At 39.1% G+C, this 22,236-nt stretch overlaps 1 protein-coding gene across 1 annotated transcript; it reads left to right on the forward strand.

Annotated features, from left to right (window-relative positions):
• The first annotated feature begins 981 nt into the window (after positions 1–981).
• On the forward strand, positions 982–20,648 carry GPRC6A (G protein-coupled receptor class C group 6 member A). Its single transcript, XM_070377111.1, is given in 14 exon segments — positions 982–1,131; positions 1,134–1,165; positions 3,656–3,959; positions 6,811–6,939; positions 6,942–7,622; positions 14,861–14,900; positions 15,629–15,717; positions 15,720–15,800; positions 18,624–18,747; positions 19,573–19,889; positions 19,891–19,959; positions 19,962–20,030; positions 20,033–20,299; positions 20,301–20,648. Coding segments are annotated over 14 exon segments (2,700 nt in total).
• The last annotated feature ends 1,588 nt before the right edge of the window (positions 20,649–22,236 follow it).

Raw genomic sequence — 22,236 nt, forward strand, 5'->3', positions numbered from 1 at the left:
TTATAGCAGGCTCTCAGTAGACACTGAGTCTGCCAGCTCCATGATCTTGGACTTCACAGCCTTCAGTCCTGTGAGAAATGAGTGTTTGTTGATTCTAGGCCTACCAGTTTACAGTATTTCTGGGACAGCAGCCCTGATCAATTTAGACAGGAGCCGATTACTGAGTGCCTACTAAAATTAAGGAGCTTTACAAATCGATTCAGCTCAAGTTTCAGAACATATCCGTGAGACAGAGTATCTTACCTATTTTATATATGAGAAAATTATTGTCCAGAAAAGTTCAGTAATTCGTTCGTGGTCATATGCTAAGTGGTAGGCAGAGTCAACCAATCTGTCAGTTTGCAAAGTCTGAGCACTTCCTGCCACATGACACTTGAGTTTTATAGCACAAAGTCTTTTGAAACTTTCTGTTTTTCTACCTTTGTAAGGCTCCTTAATAGTAATAGATTTTCCAACTTAGATTAAACTGAAAATCACAAATATCGAAATTTAACTGGATTTCATTTTTTACATAGAGTTTTTCTGGGAAAATAAATTTGGGATGCTATTTTTTATAAACTGCTTTGCAGCTTTTGTGCTTGAATTTGATACCTTTGAAAATGCATAACTGTCCATTTCCAAAGTGAGAAAATGTTCCCAAACTGCCCCCTCTTAAAGATTCTATATCCCACTTCAAAAGAAATACCAACATGACTCAAAGCCTTTGACATGTCAGAAGAGTAAAAGATGCTATCACAGTGAGGAGCTGTATTTAAACACACATCACACATCAACAATGGGGTGTGAGAGGGTCTGATATGTTCGTATTGGTGAAGAACTGTTTTGACCATCATCAGCTATCTGAACACTGGGTGCTTCTGGCCCTTGACAGTATCCCATACTGTATATGTGTTTACAGGTGAAATAGGAATCATGTTCCTGCCACCTGTGAGCTCAGAGATTCCTAAGAACTCTCAAGAAGTGAGCAAATTAGACAGAAACATGGCACTACTGATGACCTGTTTTGTGATTGTTTTTGCTGCTTCTCAGCCTTGCCAGACCCCTGATGACTTAGTGGCTGCCGATTCTCCAGGACACATCATGATTGGAGGTTTGTTTGCCATTCATGAAAAAATTCTGTCCTCAGAAGAATACCCAGAAGGCCAGAAATCCAGAAGTGTGCCAGGTGTGTAAAGCCTCAGAGAACACATTTAGATTTCAAACTTATACTGTGAGACTAGGGCATGTAAATGTTTACTTGTATTAACATCTAAATCATTTTAATAAAATTTAAACTCATACACTTTTAAGTTGCATATAATTACATCTTGCTATTCTTCCTTAAAAGAAAACCATATTAGTACTATATGTATAATCAGCCTCCAAGTACAGAGGCTATGAATGCTTCCCATTAATGTATTTATTTGGATTTTGCCTAAAAAGAATGACCCCAGAAGTTACACGAGAAAACCAATGAGAAGGCACAGTAGTAGCCTGTCCACTACATGCATGCATAGCACATTTATATTTCTATCACCCACAAATGCAGGTTGTTCCAAACATGAATTTAATTCTTCAAAATAGACTGCACTTAAAATTTTTCTCTACACTAATGTTTTTGTCAACACTGTACTTATTTCATTCTTGAAATAATCTAATTCTTTCATAATAAATTAAGATCCCACTTCAACTCAGAGTGTTCATTTGTGAACACTTTACATTGTGAAAGCTAGACTATAGAACAGACATTTGTCATGGTGTATTATAGAAAAGTTAAGCTGAATGGAGGATATTGCAGATAGCTTTCTTTAAGGAGAGCAGACTATTTGAATTCTAATTTAAGTTTGGGGACAGTGATTTTGTAGATTTAAACTCTTTGAGTTCCAGCTTCTGATTTTTCTCTTCTGTAAACAAGGGCCTGGATAACTTTTAAAGGCAGGCAGCATCAGCTTCTGCTGCTCTGGCAATGTGATTCCAGTGCTTTCTGCTAACTCTCAAATCTTGATTTTTTTATCTTGATATTTTTGGATGCAAATTTAATCTCATCTTTTCAACTCCTTTTTAAAAAAAAAAAAAAAGCTTTTTATTTTGTATTGGGGTGTAGCCCATTAACAATGTTGTGGTAGTTTCAGGTGAACAGCAAAGGGACTCAGCCATGCATACACATGTATCCATTCTCCCCCAAACTCCTTTTTTAAAATCAAAAGTATTTAGCATGTCCTATATGAATGCTTTCAGGTAAAATGTGTTCCCATGTCACTCTAATATTCCTTCCTATCATTCTCTCCAGAAACTAGACATTTTGAGCTACTGTCATCTTAATCATTGATTATCAGTAATACCAGTGAACACTGCAAAAACCATTAATGAGGATTTTTCAGAGCACTAAGCTGGCACCCAAAGAATGACTATAGATTTAAGGCCACAATCATAGGCCAACTAATAAGGATGGAAAATGTTTAAAAAAGAAGTCATCTTGTCTAAAAAAATTTATTCCCCAAAAAGGTCACTGAACATCCTTTGGTCTTATTGTCACTCCTTGAGAGAAAACGGTATTCACTCAACACTGAACAACTCTTATTAAATGCCTACATTACCTCGACCCTATTCTAGGCATGGGTGATACTGAGGTGAACAAAAGAGATTCAGACTCCCATGGAGCTAACGTGTAGGGGACTCTGAAAATAGTATGCATTTTATTTGGCAGACAATTCATTACTTTAACCTCTCTCTCTCTTTTGTATCTTTCTTTAAGTTAAAAACTTAAAGCTCATTGCCAAACTTCACATTTAGATAGCTGCAGCGACAAACAGCATTATCCAAATATTATTCAATTTATGTTAACTAATGAATTAAAAGAAACCTGAAAATATCAAAACCCTGAAAAAAATCCCCTTTTATTCATTCAAAAAATGTCTTGAATTCTTACTATATATTAGGCACTGTTTATAACCTTTTGTATATAGTGGTGGGTGAAGTAAACGTAACAGTATGTCAGTAATCAAACAATTCAGTGCTCTGGAATAATTACAAGTCCCAAAGTCAACTGGAAAAACCCACTAAATGAGGAAATACCCATGCCTCGGAACTAAAATATTGCACTTTATCTAGGAGAAAGCTACTGGGCTTTTACCCAGAGCCTGTTTTGTAAGTAATTCTTAAGACTCTTATTCATCTGTTTTCCAACCACAATAGCTTAGAATCACAAAATTAAAAAATGGGAAGTGAGTCTATAAGAGAAGATTCTTGAACAGCAATAAAATGCTGACATCTAACTACAAAAAGGAACAGATATCAGATATCAGATACATCTTCATACTGTAGAATACTAAATTGAGTATTCAAAATCATCCTGAATAATCAAGAAAAGATTAAATCCTGTTATACAGACTCCATTAGAGAAACTGTAGGTTCCCATATACATTAAAAACATTTTTTTTTGCTGTGCCATGCAGCATTGGAAACACTGGACTGCCAGGGTAGTCCCACTATATACTCTTGAGAAAGGTGTCCATCAAAACCTGTTTTTAAATAAATAAAGTTTAGATCCTCCGAAAGGTAAACTTCAGTGATTCAGGAATTGTCCATCATAAGGCAGAAATTAGGATAAAATTGGATATTACCATGTCTGAAGAAGAGCTATGTTCTAATTTCAAAAACACTTGTTTCTCAACAGCTTTGAAATATTAACTTTTCTTCAAACTCTTGCCATGATACACAGCATTGAGATGATCAATAATTCAACACTATTGTCTGGAGTCAAACTAGGGTACGAAATCTATGACACGTGTACAGACATCACAGTGGCAATGGCAGCTGCTCTGAGGTGTGTTTCTAAGTTCAACAGCTCCAGAGAAATCATGGAGTTTAAGTGCGACTATTCCAACTATGTGCCAAGGGTTAAGGCTGTCATAGGTGCTGGCTACTCAGAAATATCCATGGCTGTCTCCCGGACGTTGAGTTTACAGCTCATGCCACAGGTGGTTTTGTTCTACCACCATTGGGTGGGTGTGATCATATTCTTCATCCTAAATGGATCAGGGTAATCTAGGAAACTAGTTGAGGAGATACCTCTACTTTAACTTTTCTTTCTCTTCAGAAAAAAATAAAGGATGTGCCCTAATATGGATAGTATAGTGATCAAAGCACTAAGGAGTAGTCACCCCTCAATCTGTCAGGTCTAGTTTCTGACAGCTTTTAGCATGATTTACATAAGACAGATGCCTCTAAGCAACTCAACTGTCTTGTTTCTAAAGTTACATCAGTTACATGCCATGAAGAAAACTGAAAAGGAGGTGAGAGGTAGATAAGCCAGAAGTCAAGGAATACTCTCAAGGAAATGATGATTAGCCTGAAACTTGAATGAGAAGAGACAGCCAAGAGAAGATTGGGCGGGGGCGGGGGGAGGGGAATGGAAAACATCTAGGCTGAGAAAACAGTAAGTGTGAAGATAAAATGTCCAAACAAAAGCAAAAGATCAACAGGGCTAGATCAGTCTGAGCAGAAAGGTACAGAGTAAGAGATGCATTCCCAGAGATGTGTAGGGGCTGGGGATGTAGCATCCTGTAAGCTACGGTGTGCTTGGTATTTCATTTTGAGTATTACGGAAGGGCTTTGAGCACAGACTGGAATTACTGAGCTTCCTATGATGTAAGCCCTTACCAGGAAGTAAGCAACATGGTCTCTGAAAGACCAAAGCACGTGTTTGAGAGCCCTGCACTAAGTTCCTGTGCATTACTCAAACAAGTACCCCCAACTTCAATTTTGAACTAACTAACCTTCATATGGAGAAGGCAATGGCACCCCACTCCGGTACTCTTGCCTGGAGAATCCCATGGATGGAGGATCCTGGTGGGCTGTAGTCCATGGGGTCGCTGAGAGTCGGACACGACTGAGCGACTTCACTTTTCCTTTTCAGTTTCATGCATTGGAGAAGGAAATGGCAACCCACTCCACTGTTCTTGCCTGGAGAATCCCAGGGACCGGGGAGCCGGGTGGGCTGCCGTCTATGGGGTTGCACAGAGTCGGACACGACTGAAGCGACTTAGCAACCTTCATATGACATCACTTTATACCTCAGTAGATCACTGCTTTCTAAGCTCAAGGAAGATCAGAAGCCAAAAGTTAGACAATGCTTATGGTCAGATTATCAAGAAGTGACCATCTGATAGAAGTGAACAGATAAAAACATATATGAATAATATAATAAATATGCATAAGAATTCAAATTATATAACTTTCTGGAGCCAGACTAAATAAGTGTGTATATCCCTTAAGACTCTGGAGAATCCCAGGGACGGGGGAGCCTGGTGGGCTGCCGTCTATGGGGTTGCACAGAGTTGGACACGACTGAAGCAACTTAGCAACCTTCATATGACATCACTTTATACCTCAGTAGATCACTGCTTTCTAAGCTCAAGGAAGATTAGAAGCCATTATATATATATATAATATATATAATGGAACTCTGAGAGTTCCATTATATTGTAACCTAGTACAGTCGATAATGAAAAGTTTAGATTAAAAAAATAAAAAAGAACGATTCCCCCAAATATCTCAGAGATAAGGCTTTGGCCCAACATTTCCAGACTATGTATAAAACTAGTTAGGTGACAAGTAAGAAAAGCAGAATATTTTTAACAATGGATGTTTAATGTAAAAATGTAATTTCCATGATAGCACAATAGTAGAGAGGACTCTCCATGGTAACACAGATTTCACAGAAGCCCAGGTAGCAGAGTGAAGCTGAGCATAGCAATGTCTCCTGAGGCAATTAAGGTTTAGTGAATGAATGTCCACTGTGTGCAAATACCCATTTAAATGATTTACATTTTCTCCTTCAGTCTTCACAAGAATCCTGTCATTTCACAGTGAAAGAAATGTTAACTAACTTTGTCAAATTTATTGCAGTCAGGATTCTAACAGTTTGTTTGACTTTAAAGTGAATTGTCTTTCCCTGCATACCAGTAGCTGCTATAAATAGTAAAAAGAAAAGAAAAAAATTCACTGAGCAAGTGGCATGGTGCAATGGCCGCTGTGGAAGATAACCACTCTCCCTAGAATAAAATCAACAAAGCTGTAAATTAGGCAAAACTTTGCACACAGTAGGGAGATTTTCCAAAATGCTACTGCTCATTTGAGTAGATTAGGAGTCAGAAATCTGTATAGCCTGTGGATCAAATGTGGCTCTCAAGGTCTTGAGTTCTCAAACTAAGAACGATTTTTACATATTTTTTTGAAAGGTTGTTACAAAAAAATACAAACATAATATATGACAGAGACAATATGTGACCAACAAAGGTTAAAATATTTTACATTCAGTCCTTTACAGAAAAAAGTTTGCTGACCCCTGGACAGATGATTCTTTGTCTTGATGATTTATCTAGAATAAAAGTCATCAAAGTTGCCATTTATACACATTTTGAACAAACAAGGAGTCCCAAAAGTCATGGTGCTTATTTGACTGGTTGCATTTTCCCATATTTATTTCTAAGGATTTAAATCATATACACTGGTAGCCCTGACCTGAGATATAAGATAGATATAAATAAATACAGGCATGTAGACAGAGTTATAATGTAGAGCCTGAACCCTTGCTTATACTATACACAGACAAAACAAGTGAGACGCAATGACTCAACAATCATCAGCTCCTAACTATCATGATTTAAGCTATTTATAAAGTAGTTCGTTGAAGGGGAAGGATAGAAAGGATCAAAGAATTTAGAAAACTTTATGGAAACTCATAGTAATCAAAGAGAAGAACATCTACTATGAATAGCCACCTGCAGCTCATCAACACCATAACTAAAATATTCTGTCCATTTCCAGGTGAGTTATGAATCTACTGCAGAAACCCTAAGTGACAAAATTCAGTTTCCTTCATTTTTATGCTCAGTGTCCAGTGACTTCTACCAAACTAAAGCAATGGCCCACCTGATTCAGAAGTCTGGATGGATTAGATTGGCATCCTAACCACAGATGACGACTATGGACTCTCAACACTCTTGCAGTTCAAACAGCAGCAATAGCATAGCTATTGTGTGTGCATAGCCTTCAGAGAAGCTCTCCCAGCCATCCGCTCAGATATTACCATCGAAGTCAGGATCAATCAGACACTTGAGAGAACCATAGCAGAAGCCAAGGTTAATGTCATTGTGGTATTTCTGAGTCAATTCCATGTTTTCAATCTCTTCAGTAAAGCCATTGAAAGGAATATAAATAATATCTGGATTGTTAGCTAGAGCTGGTCAACATCCACCTAGATTGCTACCATTCCTGATGTTAAAAGGATTGGCAAAGTTGTGGGGTTTACCTTTAGAAGAGGGAATGTGTCCTCTTTCCAGTCCTTTCTTCAAAATCTGTGTGTGTTTCCCAGTGATAACAACAAACCCTTAAATGAACATGCCATGCTCTAATCTGCTTGTGCACATGCTAAAGACAGTGATCTGAGTCAATGTGTCTCCAACTGTTCTCAGGGCACTTTGGCCACTAAGGACTCAGAAAGAAACTTCTTCCTGAGAACTGACTTCCTGTGGGATTACACTGAACTGGGACTTGTTCACAGTATTCAGCTAGCAGTGCTGGCCCTCAGTTATGCCATTCAGGATCTGTGACAAGCTTGAGACTTTCAACCATGGGAGGTAGTAGCTCACACATACAAGAAAATTCCCCTACCATCATTTCTTTCTTTCCTTTAATTTGCAATATTGCTATAAGCTGCTCTAAATTTTATTTATTTTGTAAGTAGATACTGTCAGTGTTGAATAACCTTCATTTCTATTATTAGTTCTTTGTTCTTAAGCATAACAGAGTTGTTTTACCTTCACCTTCTATTCTTTTCCACCAAAGTTGTATTCTCTTATTTTCCAAGAAGATTCTGCTGATAGTATTATTTTCCTTTAGCTTGTGGATTTATATCTGATCTTGCAGTTTTTCAAAATTTCATACGAATTTATCTCTTTTGATGCTTTTAACAACACAAGACCAGGTATGTTTAATGATCCCTTTTATTATCGCTAAATATTGTGGGTAAGGAAACTAAAGCCAAAAGTACTAGACTCCAGTCTGGGTCTTCTGATTCCATACCCTTTGCGTGATTACAGCCCAACACCTCCAGTTGGGACTCTTTCTTAGGGCAGTCTTTCTAGGACTCCCGTCTTCTTCAAAAGAATGTTACTAGGTCAATCATAACAAGTCCTGTTATCTCAGGTTTAAATGAACCATTATTTGTGTAAAAGAAGTCTTTCTCTTTCTTCTCTTCGATTAGTTTGTAGAAACTCTAATTAGAGTGGCCCTATTTAGTGAAGATTATCCACTGTGTCTTTAAAATGTCCATAAACAAGGCATTTAAAAGCAAACTGCTGCTTTATATGATAAATTTAACTCATCAAAAACAAATTTCTCAGCATTCAAACTTGTCTGTCTTAAGGAAGAATCATGTTCCAAAAATTTATTTCTTTTAAATTTGTTAGGGGAAAAAGGTAAAAGGGAATAAGACCCAGTATTTTCTGATCACATAAGTGATCAGAACAGGGCTGGATCAGTCCAGGGCTGTTTCCACTTGTGTCATTTTACTTTAAACACCCCCAACCACAAGCTCCGAGGTTTGAGGTGATCAGCTTACATTTGGGTGAATCATGTGATGGTCAGAGGGTGTTTTAGGTTGCTCATATTAAAACTAGTTTTCACTTTGTAAATGCAAGGCAAAATTAAAAACAAAAACTAATGAAGAGGTATGACTAGAGATTAGGGTTTTTATTTTTAACTAAAAGTCTCTTTAAAATATACATTACTACACACACACATGCATATTTATATGTCTAGTTATGTTAAGGTGGCTATTTGAAAGCATACTCTTTGTAGTGAAAAACTTTAATGATGGATTGGTTTTTTAAAAGAAACCCCTATACGTTAAGTGGACCAACATAATAAAACATACTAGATGAAATTTTAAGAGTGAGAGCTAGTAATGGAAAGAAAACAGACAATCAGAGACAGATGGGATAAACGGGAGGAGCTATAAAGAGACTCATAAGAAAAAAGAAACACAAATAGCAATAGTTACTTATCCTCTGGGAAAGTATTTAAAATCAGGAATAAGTCTCAAACATTCTGAGGAAAGCTCTTGAGAAAGTATAATCGAAGCAGCTCTTCTAAAATGTTTTATTTAAACACTGGGAGCCTGGGGTCATTCTTTATTCACCCCCTGGGACATGGTTATCCAGAAACAGACAGAAACAGCCTGGAAATGAGGAGTAGAGGAGTGTCTTGTTCCTTTGATCACCAGTGAGCCATGTCCCGGCCAGATCCAATAGGACAAATACAATAATGCAAACGATTGTCTTTTTAGGAAGAAATCTCCACATAGATATTAAATTGAAAAGATCAGCAATATTTAGGGTCACTAATCAAGGATATATTCCTCAAAATTATTTTGTCCCCTGGAAAAATTCACTAATACTTAAATAATAAATTTCTGAGTGATTTTAGATTCAATAACTTCAAAGGAGTTAGTTTTCTCCAGTGTTTGAGGATAATCCTTACTTTGGCTCCATATTTGGTGATATCTGTGAACAGTATTCAGGGAGAGTGCAATCATATTTGTTTTACTGTAACAGATTATTTTATATTCCTCAAATGTGTGTGAGGACTATTTACCTCCTTGTCCCGAATAGTGATTATGGTTTCCTTGTTTATTTTCCTTTATTCTGGATCAGGTACAAGGTAGTGAGTGATGTATGTGGGACAAGAGAATGTATAAGAGTCAAACTACTATTCACACAATCATTTGCCAAATATTTATTGGATGTCTCAGTATTCCGGCCATGGTGTTGAATTTTGAAAATATCATGGGCAACGAGATAATTCTCTTGCTGAAGGAGTCATGTGTCTAGAGGAGTAAACAGTCAAAGAATTAAGGAGCTGATTACAGTGAAGAATAATGCATTACAATGTTTCATATAAATACAAGATGGCAGAGAATATTCTCCAGAGATCATGACATCCCTGGTGAATATGATAGATGAGTGAGAGCTAGGCAGGACAGAAACACTCCAGCAAAGTCACAGAGAGAAAGTGTGGCATCTTCAGGGATCAGAAAGTAGCACCACAGAATTGGAGTCTTCTGTGGAAATTACAGAGTAGAGGATTAGTGAAGTATCCATCATTAGGGCTTGACAATCAGAGCGTCTCAAACTCTGCTGGAGTGTTAATTACCTGGTAATCTTATTACCATGTTGATGCTAATTCAGTAGTTCCAGTAAGGGGGACCTGAAAGACTGCACTTCTAACAGCCTCTCAGATGATTCTGATTATTGCTGGTACAAAGGCCACCCTTTCAATGAAAAGTCTGCAAGCTATGTTTAAAGGTTTGGACTTGAGAGAGCAAAGGGGAACCAATTAGAGCTATTTTTAGACAGAAGAGTGATGTGACCTACCATTGTAGAAATGATATTTCTACTGCAATGTGCATTGATTAGATGAACACAACACTAGGCAGAGAAAGTTTGTTAATCCAGGCATACAATAAGCATGTGACAATGAGGATGGAGCAATATACGCTTGAGAGGAGAGATGAAGAGTCTTTGGAGATAGACTGGATGTAAAGAATGACAGGGAAAAGCAAAGATGCTGCAAATGATTCTAAATTTTGGCAACTGGTGCCATTTATTGAGTTGAAAATGCAAAGAAAAGTGAAGGTCTGGTAGAGAGAAGAAATATTAAGCATTCCATTTTGGACACGTTGAATTTGAAGAACTTGGAGAAGGAAATGGCAACCCACTCCAGTGTTCTTGCCTGGAGAATCCCAGGGACGGGGGAGCCTGGTGGGCTGCTGTCTATGGGGTCACACAGAGTCGGAAACGACTGAATCGACTTATCAGCATAAGACATTCAAGTGCAATGGTCTGGAAGTTAGAGGAGACATTGGGACTAGAAGGGAAAGATTGTGAAGTGATGAGGCCAATAATAACTGATAATTTTTAAGGCTTACTAAACTAAGCCTTGGGGCTTCCCTCACAGCTCAGTTGGTAAAGAATCTGCCTGCAATGCAGGAGACCCCAGTTCAATTCCTAGGTTGGGAAGAAGGGATAGCCTACCCACTCCAGTATTCTTGGGCTTCCCTTGTGGCTCAGCTGGTAAAGAATCCGCCTGCAATGTGGGAGACCTGGGTTCGATCCCTGGGTTGGGAAGATCCCCTGGAGAAGGGAAAGGCTACCCACCCCAGTATTCTGGCCTGGAGAATTCCATGGACTATACAGTCCATGGGGTCACAAAGAGTTGGACACAACTGAGCGACTTTCACTTCACTTCACAAACTAAGCATTAACATACCTCATCTCTAATCTGTAAATATTATGGTAGATCCACAGATTCATGTTCACTACACTTCATCCTAAAGAACTAGCAAGAGGAGGTTTTACTGGTGACTGAAGCTTGCAGCAGTTTAGAGATGGAGGGACCTCAATTGTAAGGATCTGGGGCCCATCAGTAGCCATAGAGTTAGCAGCAAAACTCTCCCAGTCTTAGTCATGTGCTTTTGCTACACCATGGAAAACTTTACAAAAGTAAAAGACATAGGTTGGGTACCACATAGAGATGCAAGGGTGCTTCCTCGGCAATTCTCTGCTTGACATACATAGATATCTCTTTTCCCAAGCACAGCTCACTTACAGAGTTGCAGTGGACAGCAGAGCGGCTGAGGACACGGAAAACAACACCAACCACAGCAGCTTCATGGGAGTGGCCTCCTGACCTTGTGTTCTCAAAAATAGGTCATTACCATACTGAGGTGAATTATATAATCATGGAAATGCAAATCCTACTCTCTAAATATTTTTGGGTCAACTTATCATGAGGGTCAGAGTCTTGATGAAAAACAAATGAATAATGGATGGAAGAAGTCTTTAACAGCTTAATAATCGTAGCATTAGTGTTCAGAATTTAATCCAGAGCAAACATTCAAAAGAATATTTAACAAGTAATGAATGCACTGGTTTGGTTCCATCCTCTTTCCTGTAAGAACAAATGTGAAATTGTGCCATTTTATTTACATCAAACAATGTTATCATTATTTACGGAACATATATGTGTCAGAAATTTACCCTGTAAAACCTAATTAAATACAGGAAAAAAGCTCGTGGAAATTATAGTTCAAACAAGAGAATGGAAGAGAATTTATGAAATAAGAAACTAGGGCTTACATGTGTATATTGCTTAAGGAACGAAGAAAAATCAATACACAGGTAGGGTTGGGAACACTGAAAGCTTTTTTTTGCCCATTTTTGTTTCCTCCATATATTTTTTTTTCTTCCAGGCAACTGCTGCAATAAGACTTTTTTGGTTAATTCCACCATGTTAGATCTGATACTCTGCTTCTTTAAAGTAATACTAATTAAAATTTGAATTAATTAAAAGAACTAGAAGTCTGTGAAGACATATAATAAATTTTGCTAAAGTTATATTTGGTCATTGACCTGACTATTGTAGCTAATATATTCACTTAAAATACAACTTGATTTTCTTACACTGTATTTGCCAAAGGGGGAAATAACTGAAGGAAGGAAACATTCATAAAAGATTAAATGAGAAAAAAAACAGAGGAAGAATAACTCTATTCAAGTAGAATAACTTCTGCCTTGTTCCATAGATTATATATCACATTAACGGTGGAGCCAGAACTCAAATGTTCTCCTCCTTCTCAGTCTAGTATTCTCTCCTGCACCACAAGTTCAATATGGCTGCCTCAGGTGTCAGTAAAACATTTTCTGTTCTAGCTGTACTGCGTACAAGTTCTCACTGTACAAACTGAGTAGTAAGAAGAGTAATTTTTCATTACATTTCTTTCTTCTCAGGTTAAAAAAATCATTTTCTGAACTAAATTGGAAATAGAATTTAGAGGTCTCTTTATTATATCCTGGGGCTTCCCCAGTGGTTCTGTGGTAAAGAATTCACCTGCAATGCAGGAGACATGGGTTTGATCCCTGGGTTGGGAAGATCCTCTGGAGGAGGAAATGGCAACCCACTCTGGTATTCTTGCCTGGGAAATTCCATGGACAGAGGAGCTTGGCTGGCTATAGTCCATATGGTTGCAAAAGAGTCAGACACAACTTAGCAGCTAAACAACAATTACTATACCCTCTGTTACTGAAACAGACTTAAAAACCATTAGTGATAGTAAGATTCCCCACCTCCCACCCAATGAGTATGGACTCAGAGGGAGGTCACTAGCAGTTACCCTGTGCTCAGTTGTGTCGGACACTTCTGTGACCCCATGGACTGTAACCTGCCTGACTCCCCCGTCCATGGGATTTCTCAGGCAAGAATGGAGCAGGTTGCCATTTCCTTCTTCAAGGGCTCTTTCTGACCCAGGGACTGAACCCATGTCTCCTGCTTTGCAGGTAGATTCTTTACCATGAAGACATCTGGGGAGCCCTAGAAGTTACATTAGGTCCACCAGTTAAACTTCTCAGGTAGGGATGCACTCAAGAACAGGGTGCATTTGTTACTGAACCCTCTCTGGGTTTGCAGCTCTGTCGCTTCAGCCTTCATTTTGGGGCTGGTGAGCATGACAATTCCTGGCTTGGATCACCTGCTGAAACTTGGGTCAAAGACCCAGGCTGAGTGTGACTCTAGAAGGAAAGGATGAATTTTCCTGCTTCCAAATGGCACCTTGATTATGGCTTTGAGTCAGAAGAAAAAAAAAGAAAAACACAGTGAGGATAATTTAAACTAATATATCATTAGGTGCAACAGAAAGACCCCATAATGAAAGTCAAGATGTGTATCTTCAGAGAAGGTCTTTCACTCCTTGGCTGGGGTCCTCCTCTGAGAAAAGAGGATGATGATCCCTGCTAAGTGTGCTTCGCTGAGTTGTTATGGAATAAAAGGGCATCACAGATTTGAGTATTAGAAAGTAGCATATGAATGTCAGGTGACTTTATTACTTGATAGACTCAAAGCATTTTCATTTATTTGCACATCATCCCTGTCAGCTAATTATAGGTATTTAAAAGTATTAAGCTAATCTTTATTAACCCTTAATCTGTTCCTGCTGCTGCTAAGTCGCTTCAGTCGTGTCCGACTCTGTGCGACCCCATAGACCGCAGCCCACCAGGCTCCCCCATCCCTGGGATTCTCCAGGCAAGAACACTGGAGTGGGCTGCCATTTCCTTCTCCGAATCTGTTTCTGATGCTAGGCTAAAGTGTTCATATACATGTGTTTGCTCAGTCGTGTCCAACTCTTTTGTGACCCTATGGACTGTAGCCTGCCAGGCTCCTCTGTCCATGGGATTTTCCAGGCAAGAATACTGGAGTGGGTTTCCATCTCCTTCTCCAGGGGAACCACCCAATCCAGGGATCGAACCCACATCTCTTATATCTCCTGCATTGGCAGGCAGACTCCTTATGCTGCAGCCACCTAGAAATAATTACATTTAATTCTTACAATAGTCCTATTAAGTATAATAGGTTTCATTTATCTCAACTGAGGCCTAGAAAGAAGTTGTAAATGTCAAGATCACACCACTAATGAAATTTGGAACCAGGATTAGAGTGGCATCTGCTCTAGAGGACCCATTCTGAAATTATGCAAAGTGGAAAACATAAGGGTGCTCAGATTTCAGTTCTGTAAGTAAGAGAATCTATCTTCATAAACATTAACTTACTTTCTCAAATTCACAGAGCAAGACATCAGAAATTCTCAACAGTTCTCAAATTGTTGCCTAGTAGTTAAGAACTACTAGTCCTTAAGTAGTTCTCACACTCATTGATCCAGAATATTCTTTTTTCTCATTTTTAAGTGATATTCCTTGCAAGGGTAGTGTTATAATTGGGATAATGGATACACTTAAAATATTTCTATCAGTCTTATTTTTCATAGTTACTTGCTGTACTGAAAAATGTCACACTCATGGAGGGCTGCTGCTGCTAAGTTGCTTCAGTCGTGTCCGACTCTGTGCAACCCCATAGACAGAAGCCCACCAGGCTCCCCTGTCCCTGGGATTCTCCAGGCAAGAACACTGGAATGGGTTCCCATTTCCTTCTCCAATGTTTCCAGTGGTCATGTATGGATGTGAGAGTTGGACTATAAAGAAAGCTGAGCACCAAAAAACTGATGCTTTTGAACTGTGGTGTTGGAGAAGACTCTTGAGGGTCCCTTGGACCGCAAGGAGATCCAACCAGTCCATCCTAAAGGAGATTAGTTCTGGGTGTTCATTGGAAGGACTGATGTTGAAGCTGAAACTCCAATACTTTGGCCACCTGATGCGAAGAGCTGACTCATTTGAAAAGACTCTGATGCTGGGAAAGATTGAGGGCAGGAGGAAAAGGGGAGGACAGAGGAAGAAATCTTTGGATGGCATCATTGACTCGATGGACATAGGTTTGGGTGGACTCCGGGAGTTGGTGATGGACAAGGAGGCCTGACATGCTGTGGTTCATGGGGTCACAAAGAGTCAGACACGGCTGACCAACTAAATTGAACTGAACTGAATGCATGAAAGTGAAAAGTGAAATCGAAGTCACTCAGTTGTGTCTGACTCTTAGCAACCCCATGGACTGCAGCCTACCAGACTCCTCTGTCCATGGGATTTTTCAGGCAAGAGTACTGGAGTGGGTTGCCATTGCCTTCTCCGATTCATGGATGGAGGGAGTTCATTTCATTTTTATGCCCATGGAGCTATGAATACTGGATACAATATTGTGCTCTGGAGGGAGATCAATGGCCACATGTCTATCACAAGATGGCACAATATGACCTGAAGAATGATGTCTTCATTGTCACAAATCAAGAAACAAAAAATGAGCACAGGAATCTTAAGGTAATTTTGTATTGGCTGCTTTGTAGCATTCAAATCAATTGATACTTCAACTGCAAAAATCCTTGTCCCCACCAGACCCCTCAGTGGCCCTACTGCCCGTTCAATGTTCCCAACTTCCCTCCTTAAATTCCATGGTCAACTTGTATATTACTGCCTTGTACACACCCTCAGTTTCCGTGCCCAGCTCTCTATTCATCATACATTGGACCAAAGTATAATCCTGATTATATTAAACTTTGTCTAACCAATACAGCTGATCTTGGCAAAAACAAACAAACAAAAAAACCCCACCTACTTTGCTCACTGTTCTCACTTAAAATTCATGATCTCTAACTTCTATTGGGTTCTAAATGCTGTTGGGAAATCAGACTAGTATCCCAGCCCATTCGTTTGTCTACCACCCTAGATGGTTATTTATACTTTCTTGTCTGTCCTTTTACTCCAGCACACCTTTCCCATCTTCACTTTCAGTGGACCCTGCTTTCTATTTGACTGACAAAACTGAGACAATCGCAAGGGACTGACTGCCTCCACCACATCTATGCTGCGTCGCTTCTTTCCATCTGGCACTGTGCGTGGGCTGTCCATGCTTCAAGCCAAGGTCAGCTCCTCTGAATCCCAGCGCCTTTTACTTGCTCAAAGATGTTTCTCTGGCAATTCTCCACTCTCTTCTGCACCCTCAAGTATTTTCTCTTCTATGTTTTCTAAATAGTGATACAAATAAGTTGTTCTTCCTTCCATTTTAAGAAAAAAAAATCCAAAGAACTGTATTGATCCCCGTCTTCCTCCTTTGTATACTGACCATTCCTGTTTCCCTTTAGGGCAAAACTCCTTGAAAAAGTTGAATATATTCACTGGCCTCAATTTCTCTCCTCCCATAATTCTTTTAAATTCTTTTCAGTCCATCAAAATTATTTGTCTCTGGTTAATAAATACAAACATCATCTTACTTCGCTTACTGGCTAATTATTCTCCCCTCCATGAAACGCTTTCTATATTTGCTTCCATGACACCACACTCCCTGGGTTTTCTTCTTCTGTCTCTAGCCACAACTTCTCAGTCTCCTTTGCCCTTTCCTTACCATTCCTGCTCCCTCTGAATATTGATAGACCCAGAACTCCGAACTGCTCCTTTTTAAATTTTTTTTTTTTTATTTTGGCCATACCCTGTGGCATTTGGGATCTTAGTTCCCAGACCAAGGATCAAACCTGTGCCCTATAAACTCAAAGTGCAGAGTCTTAACCACTGGACCACCGGGGAAGTTCCCTGCTCTTCTTTTCTATCTGCACTTTTCCTTAGTGATCTCATCCATGCACTTAGACAATGTCATTATATAGAAGGCCGATGATGCCAACATTTTTATCTTGTGAATTTCAACTCAAGTAAATATACAATTGTCTATCTGACATCTCTACCTGGGTGCCTAATAGTTTTTCATCTTAGCTGATTATCTCCAAGACTGACCTCCAAAACCTACCTTCATCCCAATAAATGGTAACTCATTTCTCCTAGCTGCTTATGAAAAAATCCTAGTGGGATCCTTGTCACTTCTCTTTCTGTCACACTTCATAGCCATTCTAGGTTACACTTTCAAAATACACAGTCTACACTTTTGTCCTCTACTCCATTGCTACCACCACCCTGATCCAAGCTCCAGTCACCTCTCACCCAGATTCATTTTCTTATTTCTATCTTTTATGTGGGGGGAGAGAAAAAACTGTACAGCTGGGAAGAAAGGTTTCACTTTTATCCCCATAATGATGTTCAGCTTTATCTCATAGTTCAATCCTTTTGTGTCTTCTGAGCATCCTTTAGGAGTATGGATACTCTGGACTAAGTTTTCCCTGGGGAATCTACAGGGCAGATATCCTGCATGCTGAAAACCCAGATCAGACATAGCTGTAGTGAAGACAAGAAAGCCAGCATCTGTGAACACAGAGCTACTAACCTTGGCTACTTTTCTTTCTCACTCAGATCATTTTCATGTCCCAAAGAAAAGACTAGTTAGCTAAGGGCTTAATTTTCCAGGCTAGGAATAGCTGTTAAGACACTCTAGAGAAAGTCTCATTTACTTGTTCAGCTTTGGCTTCCCAAGGTAAGAGTGAGACAAAAAAAAAATTTATCTCACAAGATGTGCCATGAGAAAGGGATTAGGAATGAAAAAAAAAAATAGCTGAAATGCAAAGAGTTACTAGCTATATTGAAAAGAGATGGTTCCATAAAAGTAGAGTAGTATGTGTGACTCACATCATGACATGCAGAATTAAAACTGAAATTCTCAAGATGAATTAAATATAAAATTTTATTTATGTATCAAGGGTTATCTTTTTAACTAATACTTTAATGGGTTTAAATTATAATTTTCCATTATTTTGTTTTTCAAGATTAGATACGGCATGCTCCTTGGACGCCATGATTAATAACCTTCATCTAAAGTATATAAAAGTCCAATGATTCTTATATAGTTGAACTCTTCATATAGCACAGGATTGAAATTTTCCAAAACATCATTTCCTCCATTAGTTCCACCACTACACATTTTTATGTCTGCTAGTGACTTTTTAAAAGAGTTAATTTCCTTATTTGCTTACAAAATTTATTAATGTGACAAAAACTGTATTCTTCCTGAGCAGTTTCACTATCTGAAATACTTTCTATTTAAGTTGTTGAAATTCCTCCAGATAACAAAAGAATTCTTTTACACTATGAAGAAAAAAAGACCAAAATACTATTTTGTATATAAATCTTCAAATTAAATCAGAGATATTATAGTTAGGATAAATCTTTTTAAAAACTTATTTGGAATTTCTTTTCACTTTGCAGAAAATTCAATCTAAATTCTTCAAGGAATGCAGTCCTGGGCAAATGAAGAAAACCACAAAAAGTCAACACACTTGCTGCTATGAATGTGTGACCTGTCCTGAAAATCACTATAGTAATCAGACAGGTAATTAATTACACTCCGTACAACAGGCATAGTGATACACCTGAACCATTTCTCTTTAAGCTGATTTTTTAACATGGATTCTATTTGGTTTATTTTTTTCATTTCAAAAAATAAAAAGCGTTTTATGCTTCTGCAGCAGATGAATACTCAATACCTAACAGATGTAAAAGTAACTTCACTTCCAAGGGAAGATGTTGTTCCTCTACTGGACTTCCCCTCCCAGCACCTCTTAAAATAATGCAAGTTCTCTGTGAATTTTTGTCTATGTATCCCACACAGACATGTCTGATTTGTAACTGAGGCACAATAACTATAGATAAATAAATGCTGAATTAACTAAACTGAGTATGATGAAAACCCAGAGGTGTGCATACTCTAGAGATCTCGTTATTCCTACCAAGAGGCACTAGTTCAATCAGCTTGTTCAAGATTACAGGACCCATAAGGGATAAAGAAAGGGCTTGAAATATGTCTGGTACCAAAGTTCTTATTCTTGACAGTCCCTGAACTGCCGCCTATCATAGCAAGTTCATAAGAGGCTAGCATCTATCTTGAGTATATTAATTTTCTAAAGACTCATGGCCCAGATGAATTTTTCTCTTTTTCTTTTTTTCTCTTCCACTCTTACTGTTCCCTCACTGTCACTCTTTCTTTCTCACCTTCCTGGGTCATGTGCATGCCTTATTTTAATAAGTAACCAATGTGACAATTATCTATATCCATTTTCCAGTCAGAACTCTCACTGAGGAGTCTCATTTGTAGCACTTGGGGACAATCACCTGGTTTAAATATTTGCAATGTAACCAAATCTGCTGTGTCTTTTAGATACGGATCATTGCCTTTTATACAACAACGAAACTCACTGCGCCCCTGTAGGGAGCACAATGTGCTTTGAAAAGGAAATGGAGGACCTTGACTCCTTGGCTATCTTGCTCCTGGCCCTCTCTCTGCTGGGAATTCTGTTTGTTCTGGCCATTGGCATAATATTTACAAGAAACCTGAACACACCCGTTGTGAAATCATCTGGGGAATTGATGGTCCGCTACGTAATCCTCTTCTGTCATTTCCTCAACTTCGCTGGCACAGGCTTTTTCATTAGAGAACCACAAAGCTTCACGTGTAAAACCCGGCAGACACTAATCTTGCATGAGCTTTACTCTCTGCATCTCCTACATTCTGATGAAGTCCCTGAAAATTCTGCTGGCCTTCAGCTGTCCAAGCTGCAGAACTTCCTGAAGTGCTTCTATAAACCCATCCCCATCATTTTCACTTGCACGGGCATCTGGTTGTCGTTTGCACCCTCTAGCTCATCTTTGCAGCCCCTGCTGTGGGACAGAATGTCTCCTTGCCCAGAGTCATTATCTTCAAATGTGAGGAGGGGTCCATTTTTGCATTTGGCTCCATGCTGGGCTATGCTGCCATCCTGGCCTTCATGTGCTTCATTTGTGCCTTCAAAGGCAGGAAATTCCCTGAGAATTACAATGAGGCCAAATTCATAACATTTGGCATGCTCATTTACTTCATAGCTTGGATCACCTTCATCCCCATCTACCACGTTTGGCAAATATATGCTGGTTGTGGAGATCACCATTATTTTAATATCTAACTACAGGATCCGATGTTGCATGTTCTTCCCCAAATGCTATGTTATACTTTCTAAGCAAGAGACTAACACAAAATCTGTCTTTCTCAAGATGATTTACAGTTACTCTCCCCACAGTGCAGGCAGCCTTGCCATGAGCCACAGCAACATCACAGTAACCAACCGCACCTCTGCTGGTGGGTCTGCAGTCCAGCAGAAAAGCAGAGATCTTCAGCTACAAGGCTTTGCACACATATGCAGAGAAAATGCTACGTGCAGACCTAAAGCTTTGCCTCCAAAAAGAATCTCAAGTATATGAATGAGTCCTTAAGACATGGTATGTTTCAGAATGAAATGTTTTCTAGGGTCTTTGCATTTAAGATGTGCATTTACTTCCTGAACAAACATACACTATGTGACTTCACTACTACTACCTGCACCAAATTTCCCCCTGTTCAGCCACCTGTGTAACAAAGTAAATAGAGCCCTCAGCCTGAAACTCCTTTCATTCCTTAGCCACCCCCTTCAGCCTCCATCTTTACCTCCTTCTTTTTTGGCCCAGAGCCAAAGGTATCTTTTCTATTGAAATCAACCCGTAATGCATCATCCTTATTCCATTCTCTATAACCTCTTCTCAAACCTCTTTGTATGGGTTCTCCTCCTCTCTTGAGCATCTTTACCTTCTAGCCTTGTCTGCTGAACAGGCAGTTGATCAATTAAGGTCAGTTAAACAAGAAGTTAAGCAGTTACCATGTTTGGGTGATATGCTAAATACAAAGGTACAAAAAGGATTGAGGCATCATTTCTGACTTTAAAGAGCTCAAAATCCTGGGGAAAACAGTCACAAAATCATTGTTCAGTCACTCAGTCGTGTCTGACTCTTTGTGACCCCATGGACTGCACCATGCCAGGCTTCCCTGTCCTTCACCATCTCCTGGAGCTTGCTCAAACTCATGTCCATTGAGTCGGTGATGCCATCCAACCATCTTGTCCTCTGTCGACCCCTTCTCTTCCTGCCTTCAATCTTTCCCAGCATCAGAGAAAGATTCATTTCCCTGATTCATTCATTCATTCATTTCTAATGAATAGGCTCTTTGCATCAGGAGGCCAAAGTAGTGGAGCTTCAGCTTCAGCATCAGTCCTTCCAATGAATATTCAGAGTTCAATTCCTTTAGGACTGACTGGTTTACACTCCTTGCATCCAAGGGACTCTCAAGAGTCTTTTTGAAAGCATCAATCAATTCAGAGCAGTTGTGATTGATGGTTGTAATGTGAGTAGGGCACTATAATCATATAGTGAAGTAGCACTTAGCCACCGGGGGAATAATGGGAGGGTTTTAAAGAAGGTTAAATAAAGAATGTGATATTTAGTTGAAATCCTAAAAAATGAGTAAGAGTCATGGCTAATCAAAGAAAGTAGAGAAAGCTGTTCCAGATAAAGGGGGAAAACAGCAGCAGAAAATGTATCGAGTATGTACCCAGGGAAGGAGAGTCATTTCGTATGACTAGAGAGAAGTCATCAGCCATATGTAAAGATGAAATTATAAATGAATGTCACAGACCAGAGTTCTTTTATGAAAACCTTAGGTCTTTATCTTGTGGGTAGAAGGTGATCATCAAAGAAAGATAACAGGTTCAAAGTCCTGTTCTAGCAATTTGAATGTACTTCATGCCACTGAATAGTGTACTTAAAATGGTCAAAACAGTAAATTTATGTTTGTGGTTTAGTCATAAAGTCGTGTCTAATTCTTTGTGATCTCATGGACTGTAGCCCGCCAGGCTCCTCTGTCCTTGGAAATCTCCAGGCAAAATTACTGGAGTGGGTTGCCATTTCCTTCTTCAGGGGATCTTCCCAACCCAGGGCTCAAACCTGGGTCTCCTGGATTGCAGACAGATTCCTTACTGAT

This window comes from Bos mutus, chromosome 9 (assembly GCF_027580195.1).
Source record: "Bos mutus isolate GX-2022 chromosome 9, NWIPB_WYAK_1.1, whole genome shotgun sequence".
Lineage (NCBI taxonomy): Eukaryota > Metazoa > Chordata > Mammalia > Artiodactyla > Bovidae > Bos > Bos mutus.